The 15,105-nt window shown below is 54.6% G+C and overlaps 4 protein-coding genes across 4 annotated transcripts; 1 reads left to right on the forward strand and 3 right to left on the reverse strand.

Annotated features, from left to right (window-relative positions):
* Positions 1 to 44: 44 nt before the first annotated feature.
* Positions 45 to 5,702, reverse strand: B0H64DRAFT_418340 (uncharacterized protein; the record flags this gene model as incomplete). The annotated part of the gene is made up of 11 exons (XM_062805311.1): positions 45 to 401; positions 490 to 555; positions 686 to 1,246; positions 1,321 to 1,525; positions 1,789 to 2,541; positions 2,637 to 2,720; positions 2,776 to 2,944; positions 3,007 to 3,421; positions 3,485 to 4,524; positions 4,556 to 4,589; positions 4,776 to 5,702. The coding sequence occupies 11 exons, from the start codon at positions 5,700 to 5,702 to the stop codon at positions 45 to 47; spliced, it is 4,611 nt and encodes a 1,536-aa protein (XP_062657952.1).
* Positions 5,703 to 6,202: 500 nt separating this feature from the next.
* On the reverse strand, positions 6,203 to 7,445 carry B0H64DRAFT_463321 (uncharacterized protein; the record flags this gene model as incomplete). The annotated part of the gene is made up of 3 exons (XM_062807591.1): positions 7,132 to 7,445; positions 6,745 to 7,063; positions 6,203 to 6,517 (listed from the first exon to the last, which is right to left on the reverse strand). Exons 1-3 carry the CDS (start codon positions 7,209 to 7,211, stop codon positions 6,203 to 6,205), a joined length of 714 nt encoding a protein of 237 aa, XP_062657953.1. The 5' UTR covers positions 7,212 to 7,445.
* A 1,639-nt stretch (positions 7,446 to 9,084) lies between these two features.
* On the reverse strand, positions 9,085 to 11,646 carry B0H64DRAFT_400718 (uncharacterized protein). The gene is made up of 4 exons (XM_062804090.1): positions 11,340 to 11,646; positions 10,683 to 11,285; positions 10,550 to 10,624; positions 9,085 to 10,484 (listed from the first exon to the last, which is right to left on the reverse strand). The coding sequence occupies exons 1-4, from the start codon at positions 11,371 to 11,373 to the stop codon at positions 9,367 to 9,369; spliced, it is 1,830 nt and encodes a 609-aa protein (XP_062657954.1). The 5' UTR covers positions 11,374 to 11,646; the 3' UTR covers positions 9,085 to 9,366.
* A 1,459-nt stretch (positions 11,647 to 13,105) lies between these two features.
* On the forward strand, positions 13,106 to 14,856 carry B0H64DRAFT_463329 (uncharacterized protein; the record flags this gene model as incomplete). Its single annotated transcript, XM_062807592.1, has 6 exons — positions 13,106 to 13,460; positions 13,512 to 13,639; positions 13,692 to 13,791; positions 13,845 to 13,980; positions 14,029 to 14,237; positions 14,299 to 14,856. The coding sequence occupies exons 1-6, from the start codon at positions 13,323 to 13,325 to the stop codon at positions 14,854 to 14,856; spliced, it is 1,269 nt and encodes a 422-aa protein (XP_062657955.1). The 5' UTR covers positions 13,106 to 13,322.
* Between the last annotated feature and the right edge of the window lie 249 nt (positions 14,857 to 15,105).

Raw genomic sequence — 15,105 nt, forward strand, 5'->3', positions numbered from 1 at the left:
TTCGACCATCTCCCTCGTATATAACATCACCACAGCATCTCTCATTACTCTGAAAGACTGCAATCCGACCCCATCTCCTCCGGCCGCAGATCCCTCTTCCCCCGAACCGCCCGCCACATCCGCCGAAAGAAGTAGGCCAAGATAATCCACTCGGACGGCTTCTGGAGCCCGCGGTCCGACCTCTCAAACATATTAAAGCGGTCCCCAAAATACTGCCACATCATGTCCCTTTCCTGCTCCATCTTCTCGATCAGCTTCCGGCGCTTGGGCGCGTACACCTTCTGCAGGCCATGGACGACGTTGTTGAGGTTGAACGTGAGCGCGTACGTCGCCACGCCCACGATGACGCTCACGATCGCGAGGTCGGTTTTGCTGTAGGATTCGTTGATGCTCCAGATTGCCTAGCGCAGGGAAAGGGGGGGAGAGGGTAAGAGTGAGCATTTCGGCAACGCAGTCGCGGTGTGTAGAACAGTTAGGGCAAATACGTACCACGCAGAAACCGAGGGGAAGGAAGAAGATGCTGACAAACGTGAGGAGCTTCACGTTTTGACCAAGCTGTGTGGAGGCGCGCGATTCCATCACCGCGCTGGCGTTGAAGAGCTGGGGTTGTCAGCAAGGCGGTTAAGGCTCAAGTACCATCCTACAACTTGTGTCCTGGTTGTGTTTTGGGGGGTGGGCAACTTACGCCGTCTCTCATGATGGTGATGCGGTCCAGCTTCTCCTGAAACTCTTGCCTCAGCAGCTTCAGCTCCTCGCACGACTCCACCGCATCCCGATCGGCGTTGTCGAGCACCCGCTGTGACTGTCCGTACCAGTAGGGGTCTCGGTTAGATATCCCCAAGCCGGCCCACGGCTCCACCGACCGTTTGCGAAAGTTGGCCCACTGCTGGATCGAGTCGTCCAAAAGCTTGACCGCCTCATGGATGAAATTGATGGCCCAGAAATAGCGCTTCGAGGTCGAAAAGGCGTCGTCGTCAAACAGGATGTTTTGGAGCTGGTCCGGCTGCCGCAGAACGCTATCACTGTCCACGAGGTTTTCGATAGCCTGAAGGACCTCGCGCCAGCGGGTGACCACTGTTCTAAGGGCCTCGGCCACATAGTATGTTGTCTGCGCTCTAAGAGTTGGCGCTACGCACTTTGCATATATGTCTTGTGGCCAAAAGTCTTCTGGTGTAAGGCAGATGAGTGTCCAATGGATGGGGTCGTCTACCGGTGGAGAGTCTTCCGCGGAGGGCACAGGGAAGATCTGGAATAGAAGAAGGTCAATGTCAGCCTAGGTCCTCAAAGTTGCGGCGGGCCGGGGATGGGAGATGTAGTTACTGTAAAACAGCCCTTCCCCATACCCATGCCCGAGGCGTCGAATAATTTAACCGTATTTCGCACGTCTCCGATATTCCCAGTCACGCTTGTGATCATATGGAAAAATGCGATATGAAACTCCAAGTCGCGTTCAGATTCATTAGGGCCCTCATCCAATGGTCCCAGTTGAGCAATGACCGGAACGGCACGGGTCATCTTCAAGGTCCTTGCGTAAACGTGTGCCTCAACGATGCGATTCAGGGAATCGATGCTGAAATCCAAGGACGCCGACGATGGTCGATCGTCGTCGGGTGCTCCAATCCACGGCAAATAGGTTGGTACTGCGCGATCAGACTCATCATCAAGTCCCCCTAGAGCCCCGCTGGCGTCCTGTAAAACCTCTGAGGGGATGCTCGAGAGTCCTTCTAAGAGGCTGATTTGCTGTCAGTGTTTTTTAAACCCGTGGTTGTCAAGAACGGGGAGACTTACACAAGCCTTCTCCAAGGACTGCCACCACCGTGCTGCTGTCCCTCGACAACATCCCGCAGTCCAAATGTAAACCCCGCTCGATTCCATTCCTCGAGAGGATGTTTCACCTCTGGGTCTATCCATCGATAAAGCCCACTCGGTGTATACGCGCAACCTTGTATCGGGCACCACGTTCCTTTTGGCCACCCCCAGTCCACGATCCACATCCGGCCGACCTTCTGCAGCTCTTCCGTGGCTTTGCCCAATATTTTGGCCCCTTTGGTCGCGGAATCTAGCGGCAACCCAGAATAAAAGGACTCCAGAAACGTAAATGGTAGCCGCCCGTCATCAGGAAGCTCACTCCAGGCACCAAAGGTAGTGCGTAGAAATTCGGTAACCCGCGGCGTGGTAGTACCTTCTGCGGCCTGGCCGCTTCCGTACAAGGAGATATCGTCGACCAAATCCCACTCGTCCTGTCGTCCGGTAGTTGTCGTGTATGCCTTGATGATGTCGCTCAAAGCCAATTTCCGACCACCTCTGTTTGCGTGGCCTACAGCACGGTGAAAAATGTCGCGAATTTCACGAACTGACAACTGCAACACTGGGGCAGTGGCCACAACCCAGCTCACCATCGTATCCCCAGACTCAACAGAATCCGGGTCCAGCTGGTTCAGTAGGGAAGAAAACATTGTTTCGATCTCTTCGTCCTGCGGGGGTAGAAAAAAGAACTGCCGGATATATCGCACGAGGTCTGTGTCCCAGGTCTGATCGTTACTGGTCAAAAGTATCATGGCTCCGCCGAACCGTTCGAGGGTTCTCGCGAGTGCTATGATCGTCAACAAGTTATTTCAAGTACCGATGCCTGAAACATTTCTTCGTGCTCACCTTCTTTGAGTGGATTTCGTTTTGTGTCATCCAACTGTCTGCTCTGCAGCATGTTGTCTGCCTCAAAACTACTCGGCACCCCAGTCAGCGAAAGGGTTGATATTCAGGAGCGGGAACACGGACAAAATAAGGACCGCACCCCAGCGGAAGCCGAGTTCGGCGTACAATGACAATCTCTTTGCAAAGCCTTCCGGCTCCAGACCCATATCGTCGGCGGTAATACAGAGGGCTGGTCGACGACAATAGTTCGCCAATGACGACGCTGTCAACGCTGTTTCAGTGCCCTCGAGGCCTATGCGCGTGATTTAATTAGTCAGGGCTTTCATTCTCAAGCGTTGCGGTTGCCGTACTTACCGTGAAATTGAACGACAAAGGCCTTGCGCGAGATATCATTGTCAACCTCGATCGGATCCGGGTTTGTCCCATCAAGAATCTCTTTCCGCTGGGCAAGGTGTTTCGTGAGTTTCTCTTTAAAAAGCTCAACATAGCTCGAGTCGAAGCAAACAGTATCCAAGGTCTCGTCATCCCACCAGAAGGACTCCCTAACACGGAGGTCACGAACGGGAAACGCCGTCCACTTCTTCGATTCAAGCATAAATCCCTCCGCCATCGTCGGCGCTAGTAAAAGGTATCTGGCGTTACGAAGAACGTCTTGAAATGAGATCGAACTCGTGCATCTGGAACAGTAACAACCGAAGGTCCCTGCTGTTTTTGGCCGTTCTTCGTCGTAAAGGGAGAAAGCTGCGGGATCCAGCATAACTTCAACAGCCTATTTTCTTTGGTCAGTGTCCTAGGGAAAACAGAAAGCAACTCCCCTCAAATGCCATCTTACCTTTGAACCATGTCTGAACCCGTCCGAAACCTCTGACTCCCAGGTGCAGAAAGGGTAATCCCCAACCTCGACTTTGGACACCTCCTGAAGGAAGGTGACATGTTTCGTGTTTCTAGCGACAATCTCTCTTAACCGGGCGACGGACTGTTCAGAATCCAACCCGATGACGGGCTGGTATGGAAACCCTTTGATCGGCCTCGTTCCGCTGTAGCGACTCAGCTCAAAGCGGGTGCTCGTCCTCGAGAAGCCCTGGCCGTCCCACCTAAAATTCCAAGCTTGCACCACACAGATCTCCGCTATTACTGGCCCGGTTATCAAGTCGCACGACGAAACTTCTACCACTTGTTCGATACCTTCTCCTCCTGGGCCGACGAGCAGCAGCCCGGGCGAGAAAAGACTGGGCAGGTCATCGAAGCGAACGACACCACGAGCTAAGTTTTCATCTCTGCCTTGAACGAGTGGCTTACACTGCTCATCGCAACAGGCTAGCAGCTGCGCGGTCTCGCTTTTTAAATCAGGCGTCAAAACCTCGGTAGCCGCGTGGTCGGAATACAGCTGCCGAAGCTCGCTATCGGGTCGCTCAGACTCGTGGATGAGAAATTTGAGCACGTCCCGGTACCAAAGGAGCCCCGTGAATGGGTATGTGAAGATTTTGTGCGCGTTGTTGGTGGATTGTCGGGTCTGGTGGCGATCAAGACAGGGGCTCGAAGCGCACGACAGCAGCGCAACGAGGTCGTTTTCCTCCACGATGATCTCCTGGAGCTGGCTTGATCCCTCCAGGTCAGGTTTATGTTTAGTAACGAAACCCTCATGCTTAGTTAGGCGGACGCGATTTGCATTTGCGGCTGCTGGGGGGGCGATGCCACCCGCTTGAGCCGGCGGCCATGACTGCTCAAGTACTTGTAGACGGCGGTCCAGGGCTCCAAGGGTGGTGTCAATCCTACCGAGCACTTCGATGAGTTTTGAAGCCGCACTTTCATCTGAAGCGGCCATGGTGTCCACAACCGGAGGCGTGGATATTGAACGCCGTCTCGGCGAATCTCGTCAAGATTTGGCGCGGTGGAGGAGGACGCGCGGTGAATTTGAGCTTGCTGCCCGGGGGGCGCTGCAGTGCCACCTCAGAAACGGCCCCCACGAAAGCCATGCGAACGTTTGCCCAAGCGACCAATCACGAAGCGTCCGAGGCGCCGCTGCTGAATGGCGACGGGTAAAAAATAGCCACGAGATTAATTCGGAATCGTGTTCATCAAAGGGGGGCCAAATGACGGCCTGTGGTTAGGGAAATTCAAACATCGGGCCAACAATCCTTCTCAGCCTCCAGAAGGGTTTTCCATTTCCCCTCCACCCTCCCAAGAATCGCCTGCTTCACCTTCTCCTTCTCCTCTCCCTCCTTCCCCTCTACCACTCCCGCGACGGCATCATCAATCAACTTCCCCAACTGCTCCACGAACCGTGAAAACTCGGGGCTGCTCCAGTTGGGAATAAATTCCTTACGCAGCGCACCACCATCGGCATCCTCCTTCCCAGCGTGCTCACCTGAAGAGCGGCGCTCCTCGGCCTTGTCGCGGGCCCAAGACCAGGCGTCCAGGTAGCAGCGCTCGGTGCCCCAAAACGTGAGGGCACCTTCCAACCACGGGAGGAGAGTTGGCGGGGTTGTGGTGGCAGCGGTGCTGGTAAAGAGGGATCGCACAAGAGATCCCCCGGGCACTGTACTAGGAGAGTCCGGCGTGGTCGAGTGAGCGCCACCGACGGCTGAGAAGATGGATTCTAATCGCACGAACCCCGGAAGTTTACCGTCGTCCTGCATTGTAAAAGGTTTTGCTGGGGTATCCTGCGCTGCGGCAGAAACAGGAGGGAATGGAATGGCGATCTCAATGCCCAAGTTGTAGCGATCAGCAATTTCAATGAAAAAGCGTTCCTCTTTTCGGATGGCGACCAGAGCTTCAATCACCCAATCGACGAGTCGAGTCTCGAATGCCTCTTGCGAACCGGGGACCTGTTTCGGAAGGTCGATAGACGCAAGGAGTTGGCCCGCCGCACGAATGTATGAGTGGATGTACAACCGGTCGTTGGCAAGCCAGCGGCTCAGAATGTCCTTGGGCAGCCGACCCTCGGCTCCGGCGAGCAGAAAGGGGTGTTGAGTCGCCGACTTGTAGAGCTGTTGATGGGTTGCCAGGAGGTGGCCGGTGAGGGACCATTTCTCTCGCGAGGAGGCCATGACGTAATTGTGTATGATGTGAAGCGCGACACACTGCTCTTAATGGCTCGGAAACGAGAATTTGCGTGATTGACTGCGTTGTAGGTGCGGTTGTGAAGAGTTCTACTTCGGGGAGGGGTTGGTGGAACACGTCATGCGGGGTTGGGGCGCAACCGGCAGAGCCGCCTTCCTGCCCCGTGGTCGCAACCTCGTCCCGTTCCGAGGTTCGGCCCGGGCCCCGGGGTGTCCGCCAAGCTCCGCCCGGCTCCATCACCGACACAACAAGACGTCCTGGCCCGATGGTTAGAGATGTTATTCGGGGCCAGCAGAGCCCCCCTTCCCACCCCGGCTTCGGCGAGGGGGGGAAAAAGAAAAAGAAAACAAAAGCGAAGTAAGCCCTGAGGGCGAAACCCAACCCAAACCACTCCCCACCCCAAATCCCAAATCACAACGACAAAAGAAAAGAGGAGCTCCGGGTGGCAAACCCCAACCACCCATGCCTACCTCCTTACCGGACAAGTCTAGTCGTCCACCTCCATCTCTGAGCCAACGTCCCCGGCGACATCGTCGAGGTCCATCACGTCGACACCGGCGGCGAGGGAGACGTACGCCGGGTCGTTGGCTGCGGCGATGGTGGTGACAGCCAACGAGGCGGCTGCGCGGTCCTGGTCGTTCTCGTCGGAGTCCGACGAGAAGGCGGCGAGGCTTTCGGCATCGTCCCCCCGGCCTTGGTCGTCCTCGAGGAACGCCTCGACCGACGACCAGAACCACGCCGTCGCCTCGAAGGCGTCGACAGCGCGGGCGAGGTGGCAGTGGGTGGCCGGGCTCTCCACCGGCTGGGGTGAGCTGTTAGCGGTGCGCGTTTGAAGATGTGGGAAATTGTGAAGTCAGGAAGGGTTGGGATGCCGTGGGTAAGTTAGATGCGCCTCATGCATTGGTACAAATAGTGTGATCGCGGTATGTCCAGGAGCAAGGGTCTCACAAGAGAGAGCCACTTAGCGTCCTTTTGCTTAATCGGAGATCCAAGTTGCGATAGGTGAAATAATACAGGGCTCAAACTCACCAAATCCTCCAGGTACCGGTCCTCGAGGTACCGGTACCTGGCCAATACAATCGTCGTGAAAAGTTGCTCAAATTGAGCAGGCGAGAGAAGCTCGCCAAGGCGGTTCTCTCCACGGAATTTGGCCAAGAACTCCGATCGCTCGATGTCCCGATCTGGGACACAAACCATGCGCTGGGCGAAGGCGGTAGCCTCCTCCACCAGGTTGGTAAGCTCGATCTGGACGTCTCGCTTCCGGATCGAGACACCGAGTGATCGGAGCGCCCCGAGGACGCGGACGTCGGTGAGGCGGCGGGGTGTGATATTGACTCGGCCTTGGCCCCTACATAATCGAAGATAACCCGGTAAGCCTGGCCCATGATTGTTCGCATTTTATACAATTAAACGTACCACTGCATGCCGTTCCACGGCATGCAAGACTTGTGAGCCGCCGCGGGCCTCGAGGCACGAACGCGGGGGGTGCGGGGCATCTTGATTAAGGTTCTCTTTGCTACTGTACCTAATGAAGCAAAGCGTCAAGATCTGAATTGGGTAACAGGTAATCCGCGCAATTCACGCGTTGCGGCTGGCCGAAAACGAGGTAGAATTTACAGTTGAGACACCAGCGGACTGGTGAGATTTAGATGTGTCTTTTTTTCGACGCAAAAAGAAAACGGAACCGGGCGGGCGGGACGAGATTTGAGCGACAAAGCTAGGATTTTGACGCGCTGGGAAAAGAAGAAGAGGTGGCAGAGTTTATTCAACTGAGAAAAACTGAGAAAGCAGTTTTCAAGGGCAGGAACAAGCGATAACGCCGAAGTCCAGAAAGATTGGAAAGAGGAAACCGTTTATTTCAGTTCACGGCAGGAGCCTATTGTTCGGCAATCTTCGTAAGAAATTAACAACTTCATTCAGTACATTCCTACCTATTGTTCACTATCGTGAACCCTAAGATAGCAAATAGAACGAATTAGTTATGCTAGTATACGAGTACTCCATCTACAGCTGGTCACTGATAAGAGGTCAGGTACTCGGTTGAATTAAAGAAAGGGAATTAGGTGATAGCCTAATATAATACTGCAGCCACGAAAAGGGAGACCGAAGTAACCCCTGCGACCCCACCGAATGTACCTGGGCAGGCTTTTGTTACTCAGGAGCACTTTCTTTACTTTTCCTTTCGAGTATATACGCTCGGGTACCCGCTAAGACGGAACTGATTGCTGACCTATTGAGCTCGTGGCGTTCCCGGAGGTAAATAGAGACGAGAATTTACCGGAGAATCTCCCATTTTACGGGCCGGGAGTCGACAGAGCGCAAGCTTGGCAGGTTCAGTTGATAAGGGGGAACGATGTTCATAAATGATAACACAAATAGGTAGTTGGCATGCTTGGTCGAGTGGTTTATGGTGCAACCCATTTGGGCCGCCACCACTTCAAAACACTGCGAGTTCAATTCCCGCGGTGTGCAGTGGTCCATAGCAATATTTCTGGCCTTTGGTAGGGGCACTCGTGTCCACTACGCCTGACAGTTACGTCCGTGGCACTGCGAGGGTTCCGGGGGTTTGAGGGTCTGGGAGCTCTGGGGGTTGAGGGTTCGGGGGTGACCAAACATGTCAAACTATGTTTTTTTCTTTCCTTTCCCTCTTGCGTAGCCTACGCGTTGTGTACCTGACGCTATGTACCTGACCCTTACTTGGGTGAAGCGTGATGTCGCGATGCCATCCCTTCCATGTTCAATACACACGCCCTATCCGAGTAGTAACAATTCATTCGTATGTTGACGGAACTATTAACACCACCTTATAAGGAACAAACAGCTCAATTCTCTCAGTGGATAATGATCTATGACGGTGCTTGCTAGTAGATGTGCAATTGCTTGCAGCTATTCCGGCGAATAGGCCGCGTTCGTAGCATTGTCCGGTGATCTGGGGATTCGAGGGTCGAGGGAGACCACACCCTGGTCTTTTTCTGTCCGCAACTTGTGTTGAAATTTCACCGTTCCTGGGAATCCCGCCCCTCCAACGCGGCACGAAGCGCGCAGCAACATCACCAACTAAACTTTATGGTGTTTTCGCGACCCCGTCATTTTGTTCGTTTGGTTTTCACCATCACTACTGCCATCTCGTAGTCTTCATCGAATGCCTAAACAACAACACATTTCGCGGCATCTTGCCCATTTATTGAATTGGCGCTGCGCTCATTCAACTTACACTCCAACACATGTCGTTGAGATCGTGGACTTGGCAACCCACATCTCCACAAATCAAGCTTTGGATGGGGGTGTCAGATCAGCCCCACCATTCCCCATTTTTCTTTGGAGTCGAGGGGTGCGGGCTTCTCCTCAACTCCGGCGTATGGTTTGATGGCCAAATGTGAAATATCAGGAATTATGTGAGGGTCGACGCCCAACCGAAATTCAATTTTTGTAGTTCCAAGTTGTCCAAAAAGCCTCCGTGAGGAACACGCATCCCCCCACCCCGAATCACGCGCAACAAATGACCATTAAACATCAATTCTCCAAGCACATGCTCGAGTTCTCAACAACAGAGCAAACAATCCACCCACCCATCCATATTGGAACCCACCCCTCATACAATCCCACCACCAACAGGGCAACCCCAACCCAACGCCAACCCCAAGTTCCCAACTAACCACCCCTCCCCCCCACCTTCGTCACAAACTCCGCCACCAAATCGCGATAATCCTCCGGGCCATACGGCTCCGTCATCTCCGCAAACCACCCCCCCTTCCGATGAACCTTCAAGCCCAGATCATTAACCAACAAATCCACATACGGCAGCCCGTCAAACACAAAATCAGGGAACTGCGTGCCATGCCCAGCCGGGTAGCGCCAGCGCCCAAAACGAGCGTGCAGGCGCGTCTCGCGGCGGACCTCGGCCATCGTCTTGGTATCCTCCTCCTCCTGCTCCTCCTCCTTCCGCCGCGCGCTGTCGGAGCGGCGCGGCGCCAGCGGCGGGAGGACGGCCGCGGACAGCTGGTCGCGGAAGTAGGCGGCGATCCAGACGGCCTGGGCGTGCGCGACGAGCGTGGTGGAGAAGTTGAGCAGCATGCCGGCGAAGGCGATGTCGCGCGTCTGGAGCAGGCGCTCCGAGGGGGGCACGATGAAGCGGTAGAGCGTCCAGGGGGTGAGGGGTGTGGAGGGGTTGATCGCGTCCGTGGTCGTGAGGCCCTCGGTGCTGAGGAGCGGCGTCAGGTGTTCGTTCTGTACGGGCTGGTCACGCAGCTGTGGGAAGCGGGAGAGGATGGTGCCGTCGGCCAGGTGCACTTTCTTGGGGCTGAACAGGTCGTTCTCCGAGGCCTTGCGAGGCAGTCCCAACTCCTTTTCGATGCCCTCAGGTAGGAACTTGACGGGCGGCACGTGCTTCCAGCCGGTGACACAGCAGAGCGCGTCGGTGTCAAGTTGTGTACCGTCGGATAGGTGCACAGTCCTCTCCGACAAGCCCGTAAGGTCGGCGATGTGCACTTTAATAGTGCCATCGCGCACAAGGTCGAAAATGTTGGTTGGGTAGTTTAAGATGGAGAAGGAGGATGCCGTGAACATCGCATGACTCCACGGCTTGAGCTTTTTTGTCTCTGGATGCGAGTCGTACTTATTCAAGGTGAGAACGTCGTTGCCCAGTATGGACCAGAAGGCGTTCGTGATGGCGCGGCCGATGGCGGACCCATGGTAGAAGCGGCGGATCCAACCGTAGCCGTCAACGTCACCCCATATGCAAGGACTGAACCATGTAAGCAGGCGTGTGTCTGTATGGCACGGTCAACAACCTGTCAGAACTAGCCCTCCCGAACGCCGCCAAGGTCGTACTGACGGACTAGTTTCTCGAGCCATTTCTTCAGCGGGGTGACATAGGGAGGTGATATCCAAATTGGACCATGCCCGCTTGCTGCAGATGTGCATTGTGAGTTTGGAACAAAGTACCACAGGTTGGGGAAACGACCCACCTCGTATCACCCAGTTCACCTTGACGCCCTTTGAAGCATAAGCGTACACAATGTCCCAAGCTGACTTTGTTCCTCCGAATATCGTCACCGTCGTGGCAGAATCCAGCGTCTCGGCGTACTTGACGAAGTCTCCGCTGTGGAAAAGGGGCACTCCAAACTTCTCTTGGCCTTCAATGTGCGGCAAAAATGGATCTGAAGTAAGTCCCGCGGCCATGACCAGTTTGCGTGCGAAGATTTGGTATTGAGCGGTACCATTCTGGACAGTCAAGATCCACCCTCCGGTGGTGCCTTGGTGCTCGGCGGTCGTGACCGCTGACCGAAAACGGATCTTGTCGAAGATGTCGAACTTTTCAGCATACTTGGTGAGGTACTTCAACATCGCCTCCCCCGGCATATGTTCTCCGGGTTTGACGCCGAAGATGTCGGTGCGCATTGGAAAATCCGGATACTCGAAGGTCCCCAGCATGTTGTTGGTCTTCAGCCCTGGGTACAGCCGTTCTTCGGCCCAGACGCCCCCGACGGTAGTTCCAGAGTCCAGAATGGCCAGGGTGCTTTTGGGTTCCAGCTGATGGAATGTCTTTGCGGCGGCAAGGCCAAAGATGCCTAATACATGTTAATATTGAGGTTACATCCACCCAAAAGAGAGCAACCACCTGCCTGTTCCGACGACGACAAAATCGAACGTCTCCATTTTCGGGCAATGACTAGAAGGTCAGAGGGGAGACTGTGCGGTAGTATCTTGTCTCGGTGCCCAGTTCCCCAAGGCCGCTTTTCACGGGACGTCGAGGGAGGTCATGATGAGAGGTCAAATAAAAAATGGACCGTGCTGTGCTGTGCTTTGATTCTGCTGAGGGTCACATCGCGTGCTCCGGCGCCCGAGACGGACACGGTTCCCGTTCAGGAAAGGAGCCGCAAATTTGGCTCTGCCCCCCTGTCAGCCAAGCATGTGGGGAATGATCTCCCCAGCCAGCCGGTTCTCGACGGTACTCGATGCAACCCTGGGGTGATGGGGGAGAGAAGTTAGAACAAGGAACCTCAAGGGCCGGGGTGGATGGCTGTTTGTCACCAATGATGGCGGCCAGCATCAACCCAACCAACAAGGGATCCAACCCATGATGGTCTGCGTCTCGTCTCGTTCACCGCAACCGGATCCCTTTCTGCGTTTTCACCCTCGGAGCAACAGCGCTCGAGGCCGCCAGGCCTTGTATTCCGGATCCCCATGTTTTGACAGTGGGGTGTCCGACACGAACATCGCATGCCCAAGTTGCGGTTTGATCTTAAGTTGTCGATCGGACGGACTGTCATTGGGCGGTCCATGCGGCAAGTGTCTTGTAGTTGTGACACACACCGAATAGGCGCTACAGCAGCCCCCCGAAGCGCCGAAACAATGCCGATTGTTTGGTTTGTTAGTGATCGAGGCACTAATTCCGGTGTCGGGACGTGTCTGCCAAGTTTTAAATTCAGCCCATCACCTCTGGTGGCATTCACTGGCATGGTCCATTCTCAGAGTAAATTCTCCGATTCGAACCGCCGTTGAGGCGCATGAATCCGGACCGAGTAGGATGTGCATCCGGTTGTTGCGCAAGAATGGGACGCGGCCAACAGTGCTTTGCGCCAACTTGTTCGCTTCTGTTTTCCAGGTGGCTGCCGCCGTCTGGCCCGACTGACGACTGGTTTCCGATAGATGTCGGAGCGAGTTCCGGGAACGGCGAGTTCGGGAATGATACACAAACTGCATCATTGATTGCCATGGAAATAACTGTATTTTGGTTGTTCGGAACGAATTGTGAGGATCGGAACTGGTAGATAATGTCCGTAATGTTGCCGCCTTCCTCTCGCCTGCCTGCCCGCAACAGGCAACACAAACCATGCGCTCCTTCCCTTGATGGTTATATCCAATGGGGCTAACCTTAAGGGAGACTGGCAATATGCCGTCTCCATGATTCGTTCACTCGATCAACTTCTACTTACTCTTGTCGCGCAAAGCAAAATGGCGGTTGACCCCATGCAAATCCAGACTCACAGGTTATGATTATGCAGCATGTGTAGCACAAACATCCAGCTTCGAGGAAAACTGCATCTTCCCGGTTCAAGTTCCGACAACCCCTTGTTGCTTCGATTGTATTACTACCTTACCTGCCCGTTTCCGCCAATGAATCTGCAGTGCGAGACACCAACACCAACCACGCGACGGAAGGTCACGGAACCGCACTGTATCAAGCGGCCTACCGAATTGCATCACGAGACCCGAGGTGACGGTGCGCCGGGTTCTTTTACTTTGTGTGACTCTACCTGCCGATCGATGAGATGCGGTTCTAGGTCGCACTAGTTCTAGGTTGGGGGGAGGTTTGGCTCGCCCACCTCAAGAACAGACTCAGGCCGATGTCAAAACGAAACAACTTCGTGTTTGCGTCTGACGGCCACATGCCTGTGGTTCTCCCTTTTACTAATAATAAGCTTAAGCCCGCCCAACTTTGCCAGCCACGAGCCGATTGTGATGTTATCGAAGTGGATGAGCAACCCGGAACCCTTCTCGGTGCCATATTATACGCTGACTCGGACTATCCTGGAAGCTCTGAGGATTTCGGTCGTCTCGTGGAGGTTCACTGGAGACTTTCCTTGCGTTAAGCTACCGTCATCATGGACTCTTTTGTTCAAGAAGCCTTCACATTACTTGGAATTGGCTTATTTGTGATTGGCCTTCGCTTCCATGTTAGGATATCTTCGTCTGGGATTAAGAATCTTCGCGTGGACGACTACCTCATGATTGTGGCCGCGGTAGGCACCCCTGGACCCAATAATTCGACCTCCTGTTGACTCGACACACAGGTGGCTTACTCTGTCGAGACATACCTTGCTTACTCAGTGGGGGCATTCTGGAAAGGGCTTGCCAACAATGCCATGACGGACGAGCAACGACGGGTGTTGGATCCAACTAGCGAGGAGTACCACTTGCGGTAAGAGAACGTTCCAGTCAGGAATCCAAAGCCAAGCCTGACAGACGTCTAGGGTGAATGGCTCCAAGACGCAAGTTGCTGGGTGGTCCACGTACACGCTCTTGCTCTGGGTCATCAAGGCAGCCATGTGTAGCCTTTACCTTCGTCTTACGGTACGACTTTTCAAGCTTTCGGTACCTCCAACGACGGCTGATGGTGGTTACAGGATGGCCTCGGCTTTGAGACTCGCATATATGCCGGGTTTATTCTCATCGGCACAACATGGCTTGCTGTTGTGCTCTCTATCCTCCTCGGTTGCCATCCGTTCGAAAAGAACTGGCAAATATACCCCGACCCTGGGAGTAAGAATTCCCCCTTATCTGGTCTTCGCATCGGCTAACTGACGACAGACTCCTGCCAACCCGCCATCTCAAGGATTGATATCTTTGTTACGGTAGTCTTGAATGTAGTGACTGATCTCTACCTTCTGACCATTCCGATCCCAATGCTCTGGGCTTCGTCGCTGAAGCCCCTCAAGAAGGCTGGCGTCATTCTCCTCTTCTCTGGTGGCGTGTTCATAACGGCAGCAGGCATTTTGCGCTGCGTTCTCATCATCACCGTTTGTGCTCCTACCACGGCCTCGACATCAGAATCATCGCTAACGCCATGTGCCCTGACAGGACCCAGTGAATGGCGCCCAAAAGGCAGGGTCATGGGCCGTCCGAGAAACGTTCGTCGCAGTAGTCACCTCTAACCTTCCCATCGTCTCGTCCCTCATCGCCCGTTGTTTCCGTCCGCTCATCGGTAGTCTCCGGTCGCCCTCCTCCTCCAAGGCGTCTCAGCGAGGAGACGGACAACGCCGAGGTTTTATCCTCGAGGACAAGAACCCGCGACGTGGCATGGGCCCCCGGAGCGTCAACCCCATCCCCAACTTTTCGATGAACGCCAGTGAAGAGAACATCTACCCCCGCAGCGACGGGGCCGGCGGCACGGCCTCCTGCGATATCGACCTCGAGTCAGCTCGCGGCCTGCACGTCAGGGCTGGCGTGATCATGAAGCAGACGTCGATCGAGGTGATTGAGACGTTGAAGTGCGGGGACGAAACGAGCGGCGAAAATGTCGGGGACTACTACCTCGTGACGCAATCGCAGAGAGAGGCCGACAGGGCTGCGAGAAAGCCAAGCCCGGGGAGGCGAAGGAGGTCCAGCTCGACGTTTCGGCTTGGAAGGGCTGGTTGAGACGGAGTGTATGGGCTCGCTTGTTCACACGGAATTAATGATTACTTTCTCGCGGATGGCTGGTTTGGGGTCATGGTGCGGTTTTTGGATACTGTGCTTGGAATTGAATGTTCTTTTGTCGGGGTTATGGTGATAATGAATTGGATGACGTCCGTTGATGGGTTGAGTGTCGGAACTAATTGAAGCGAAGCTTCAATGATGAGTCTCTGAGATGTACAATGTACGTTGAGGAAGCGAAGAAGGAACGCT

This window comes from Chaetomium fimeti (assembly GCF_033439085.1).
Source record: "Chaetomium fimeti strain CBS 168.71 chromosome Unknown B0H64scaffold_5, whole genome shotgun sequence".
Lineage (NCBI taxonomy): Eukaryota > Fungi > Ascomycota > Sordariomycetes > Sordariales > Chaetomiaceae > Chaetomium > Chaetomium fimeti.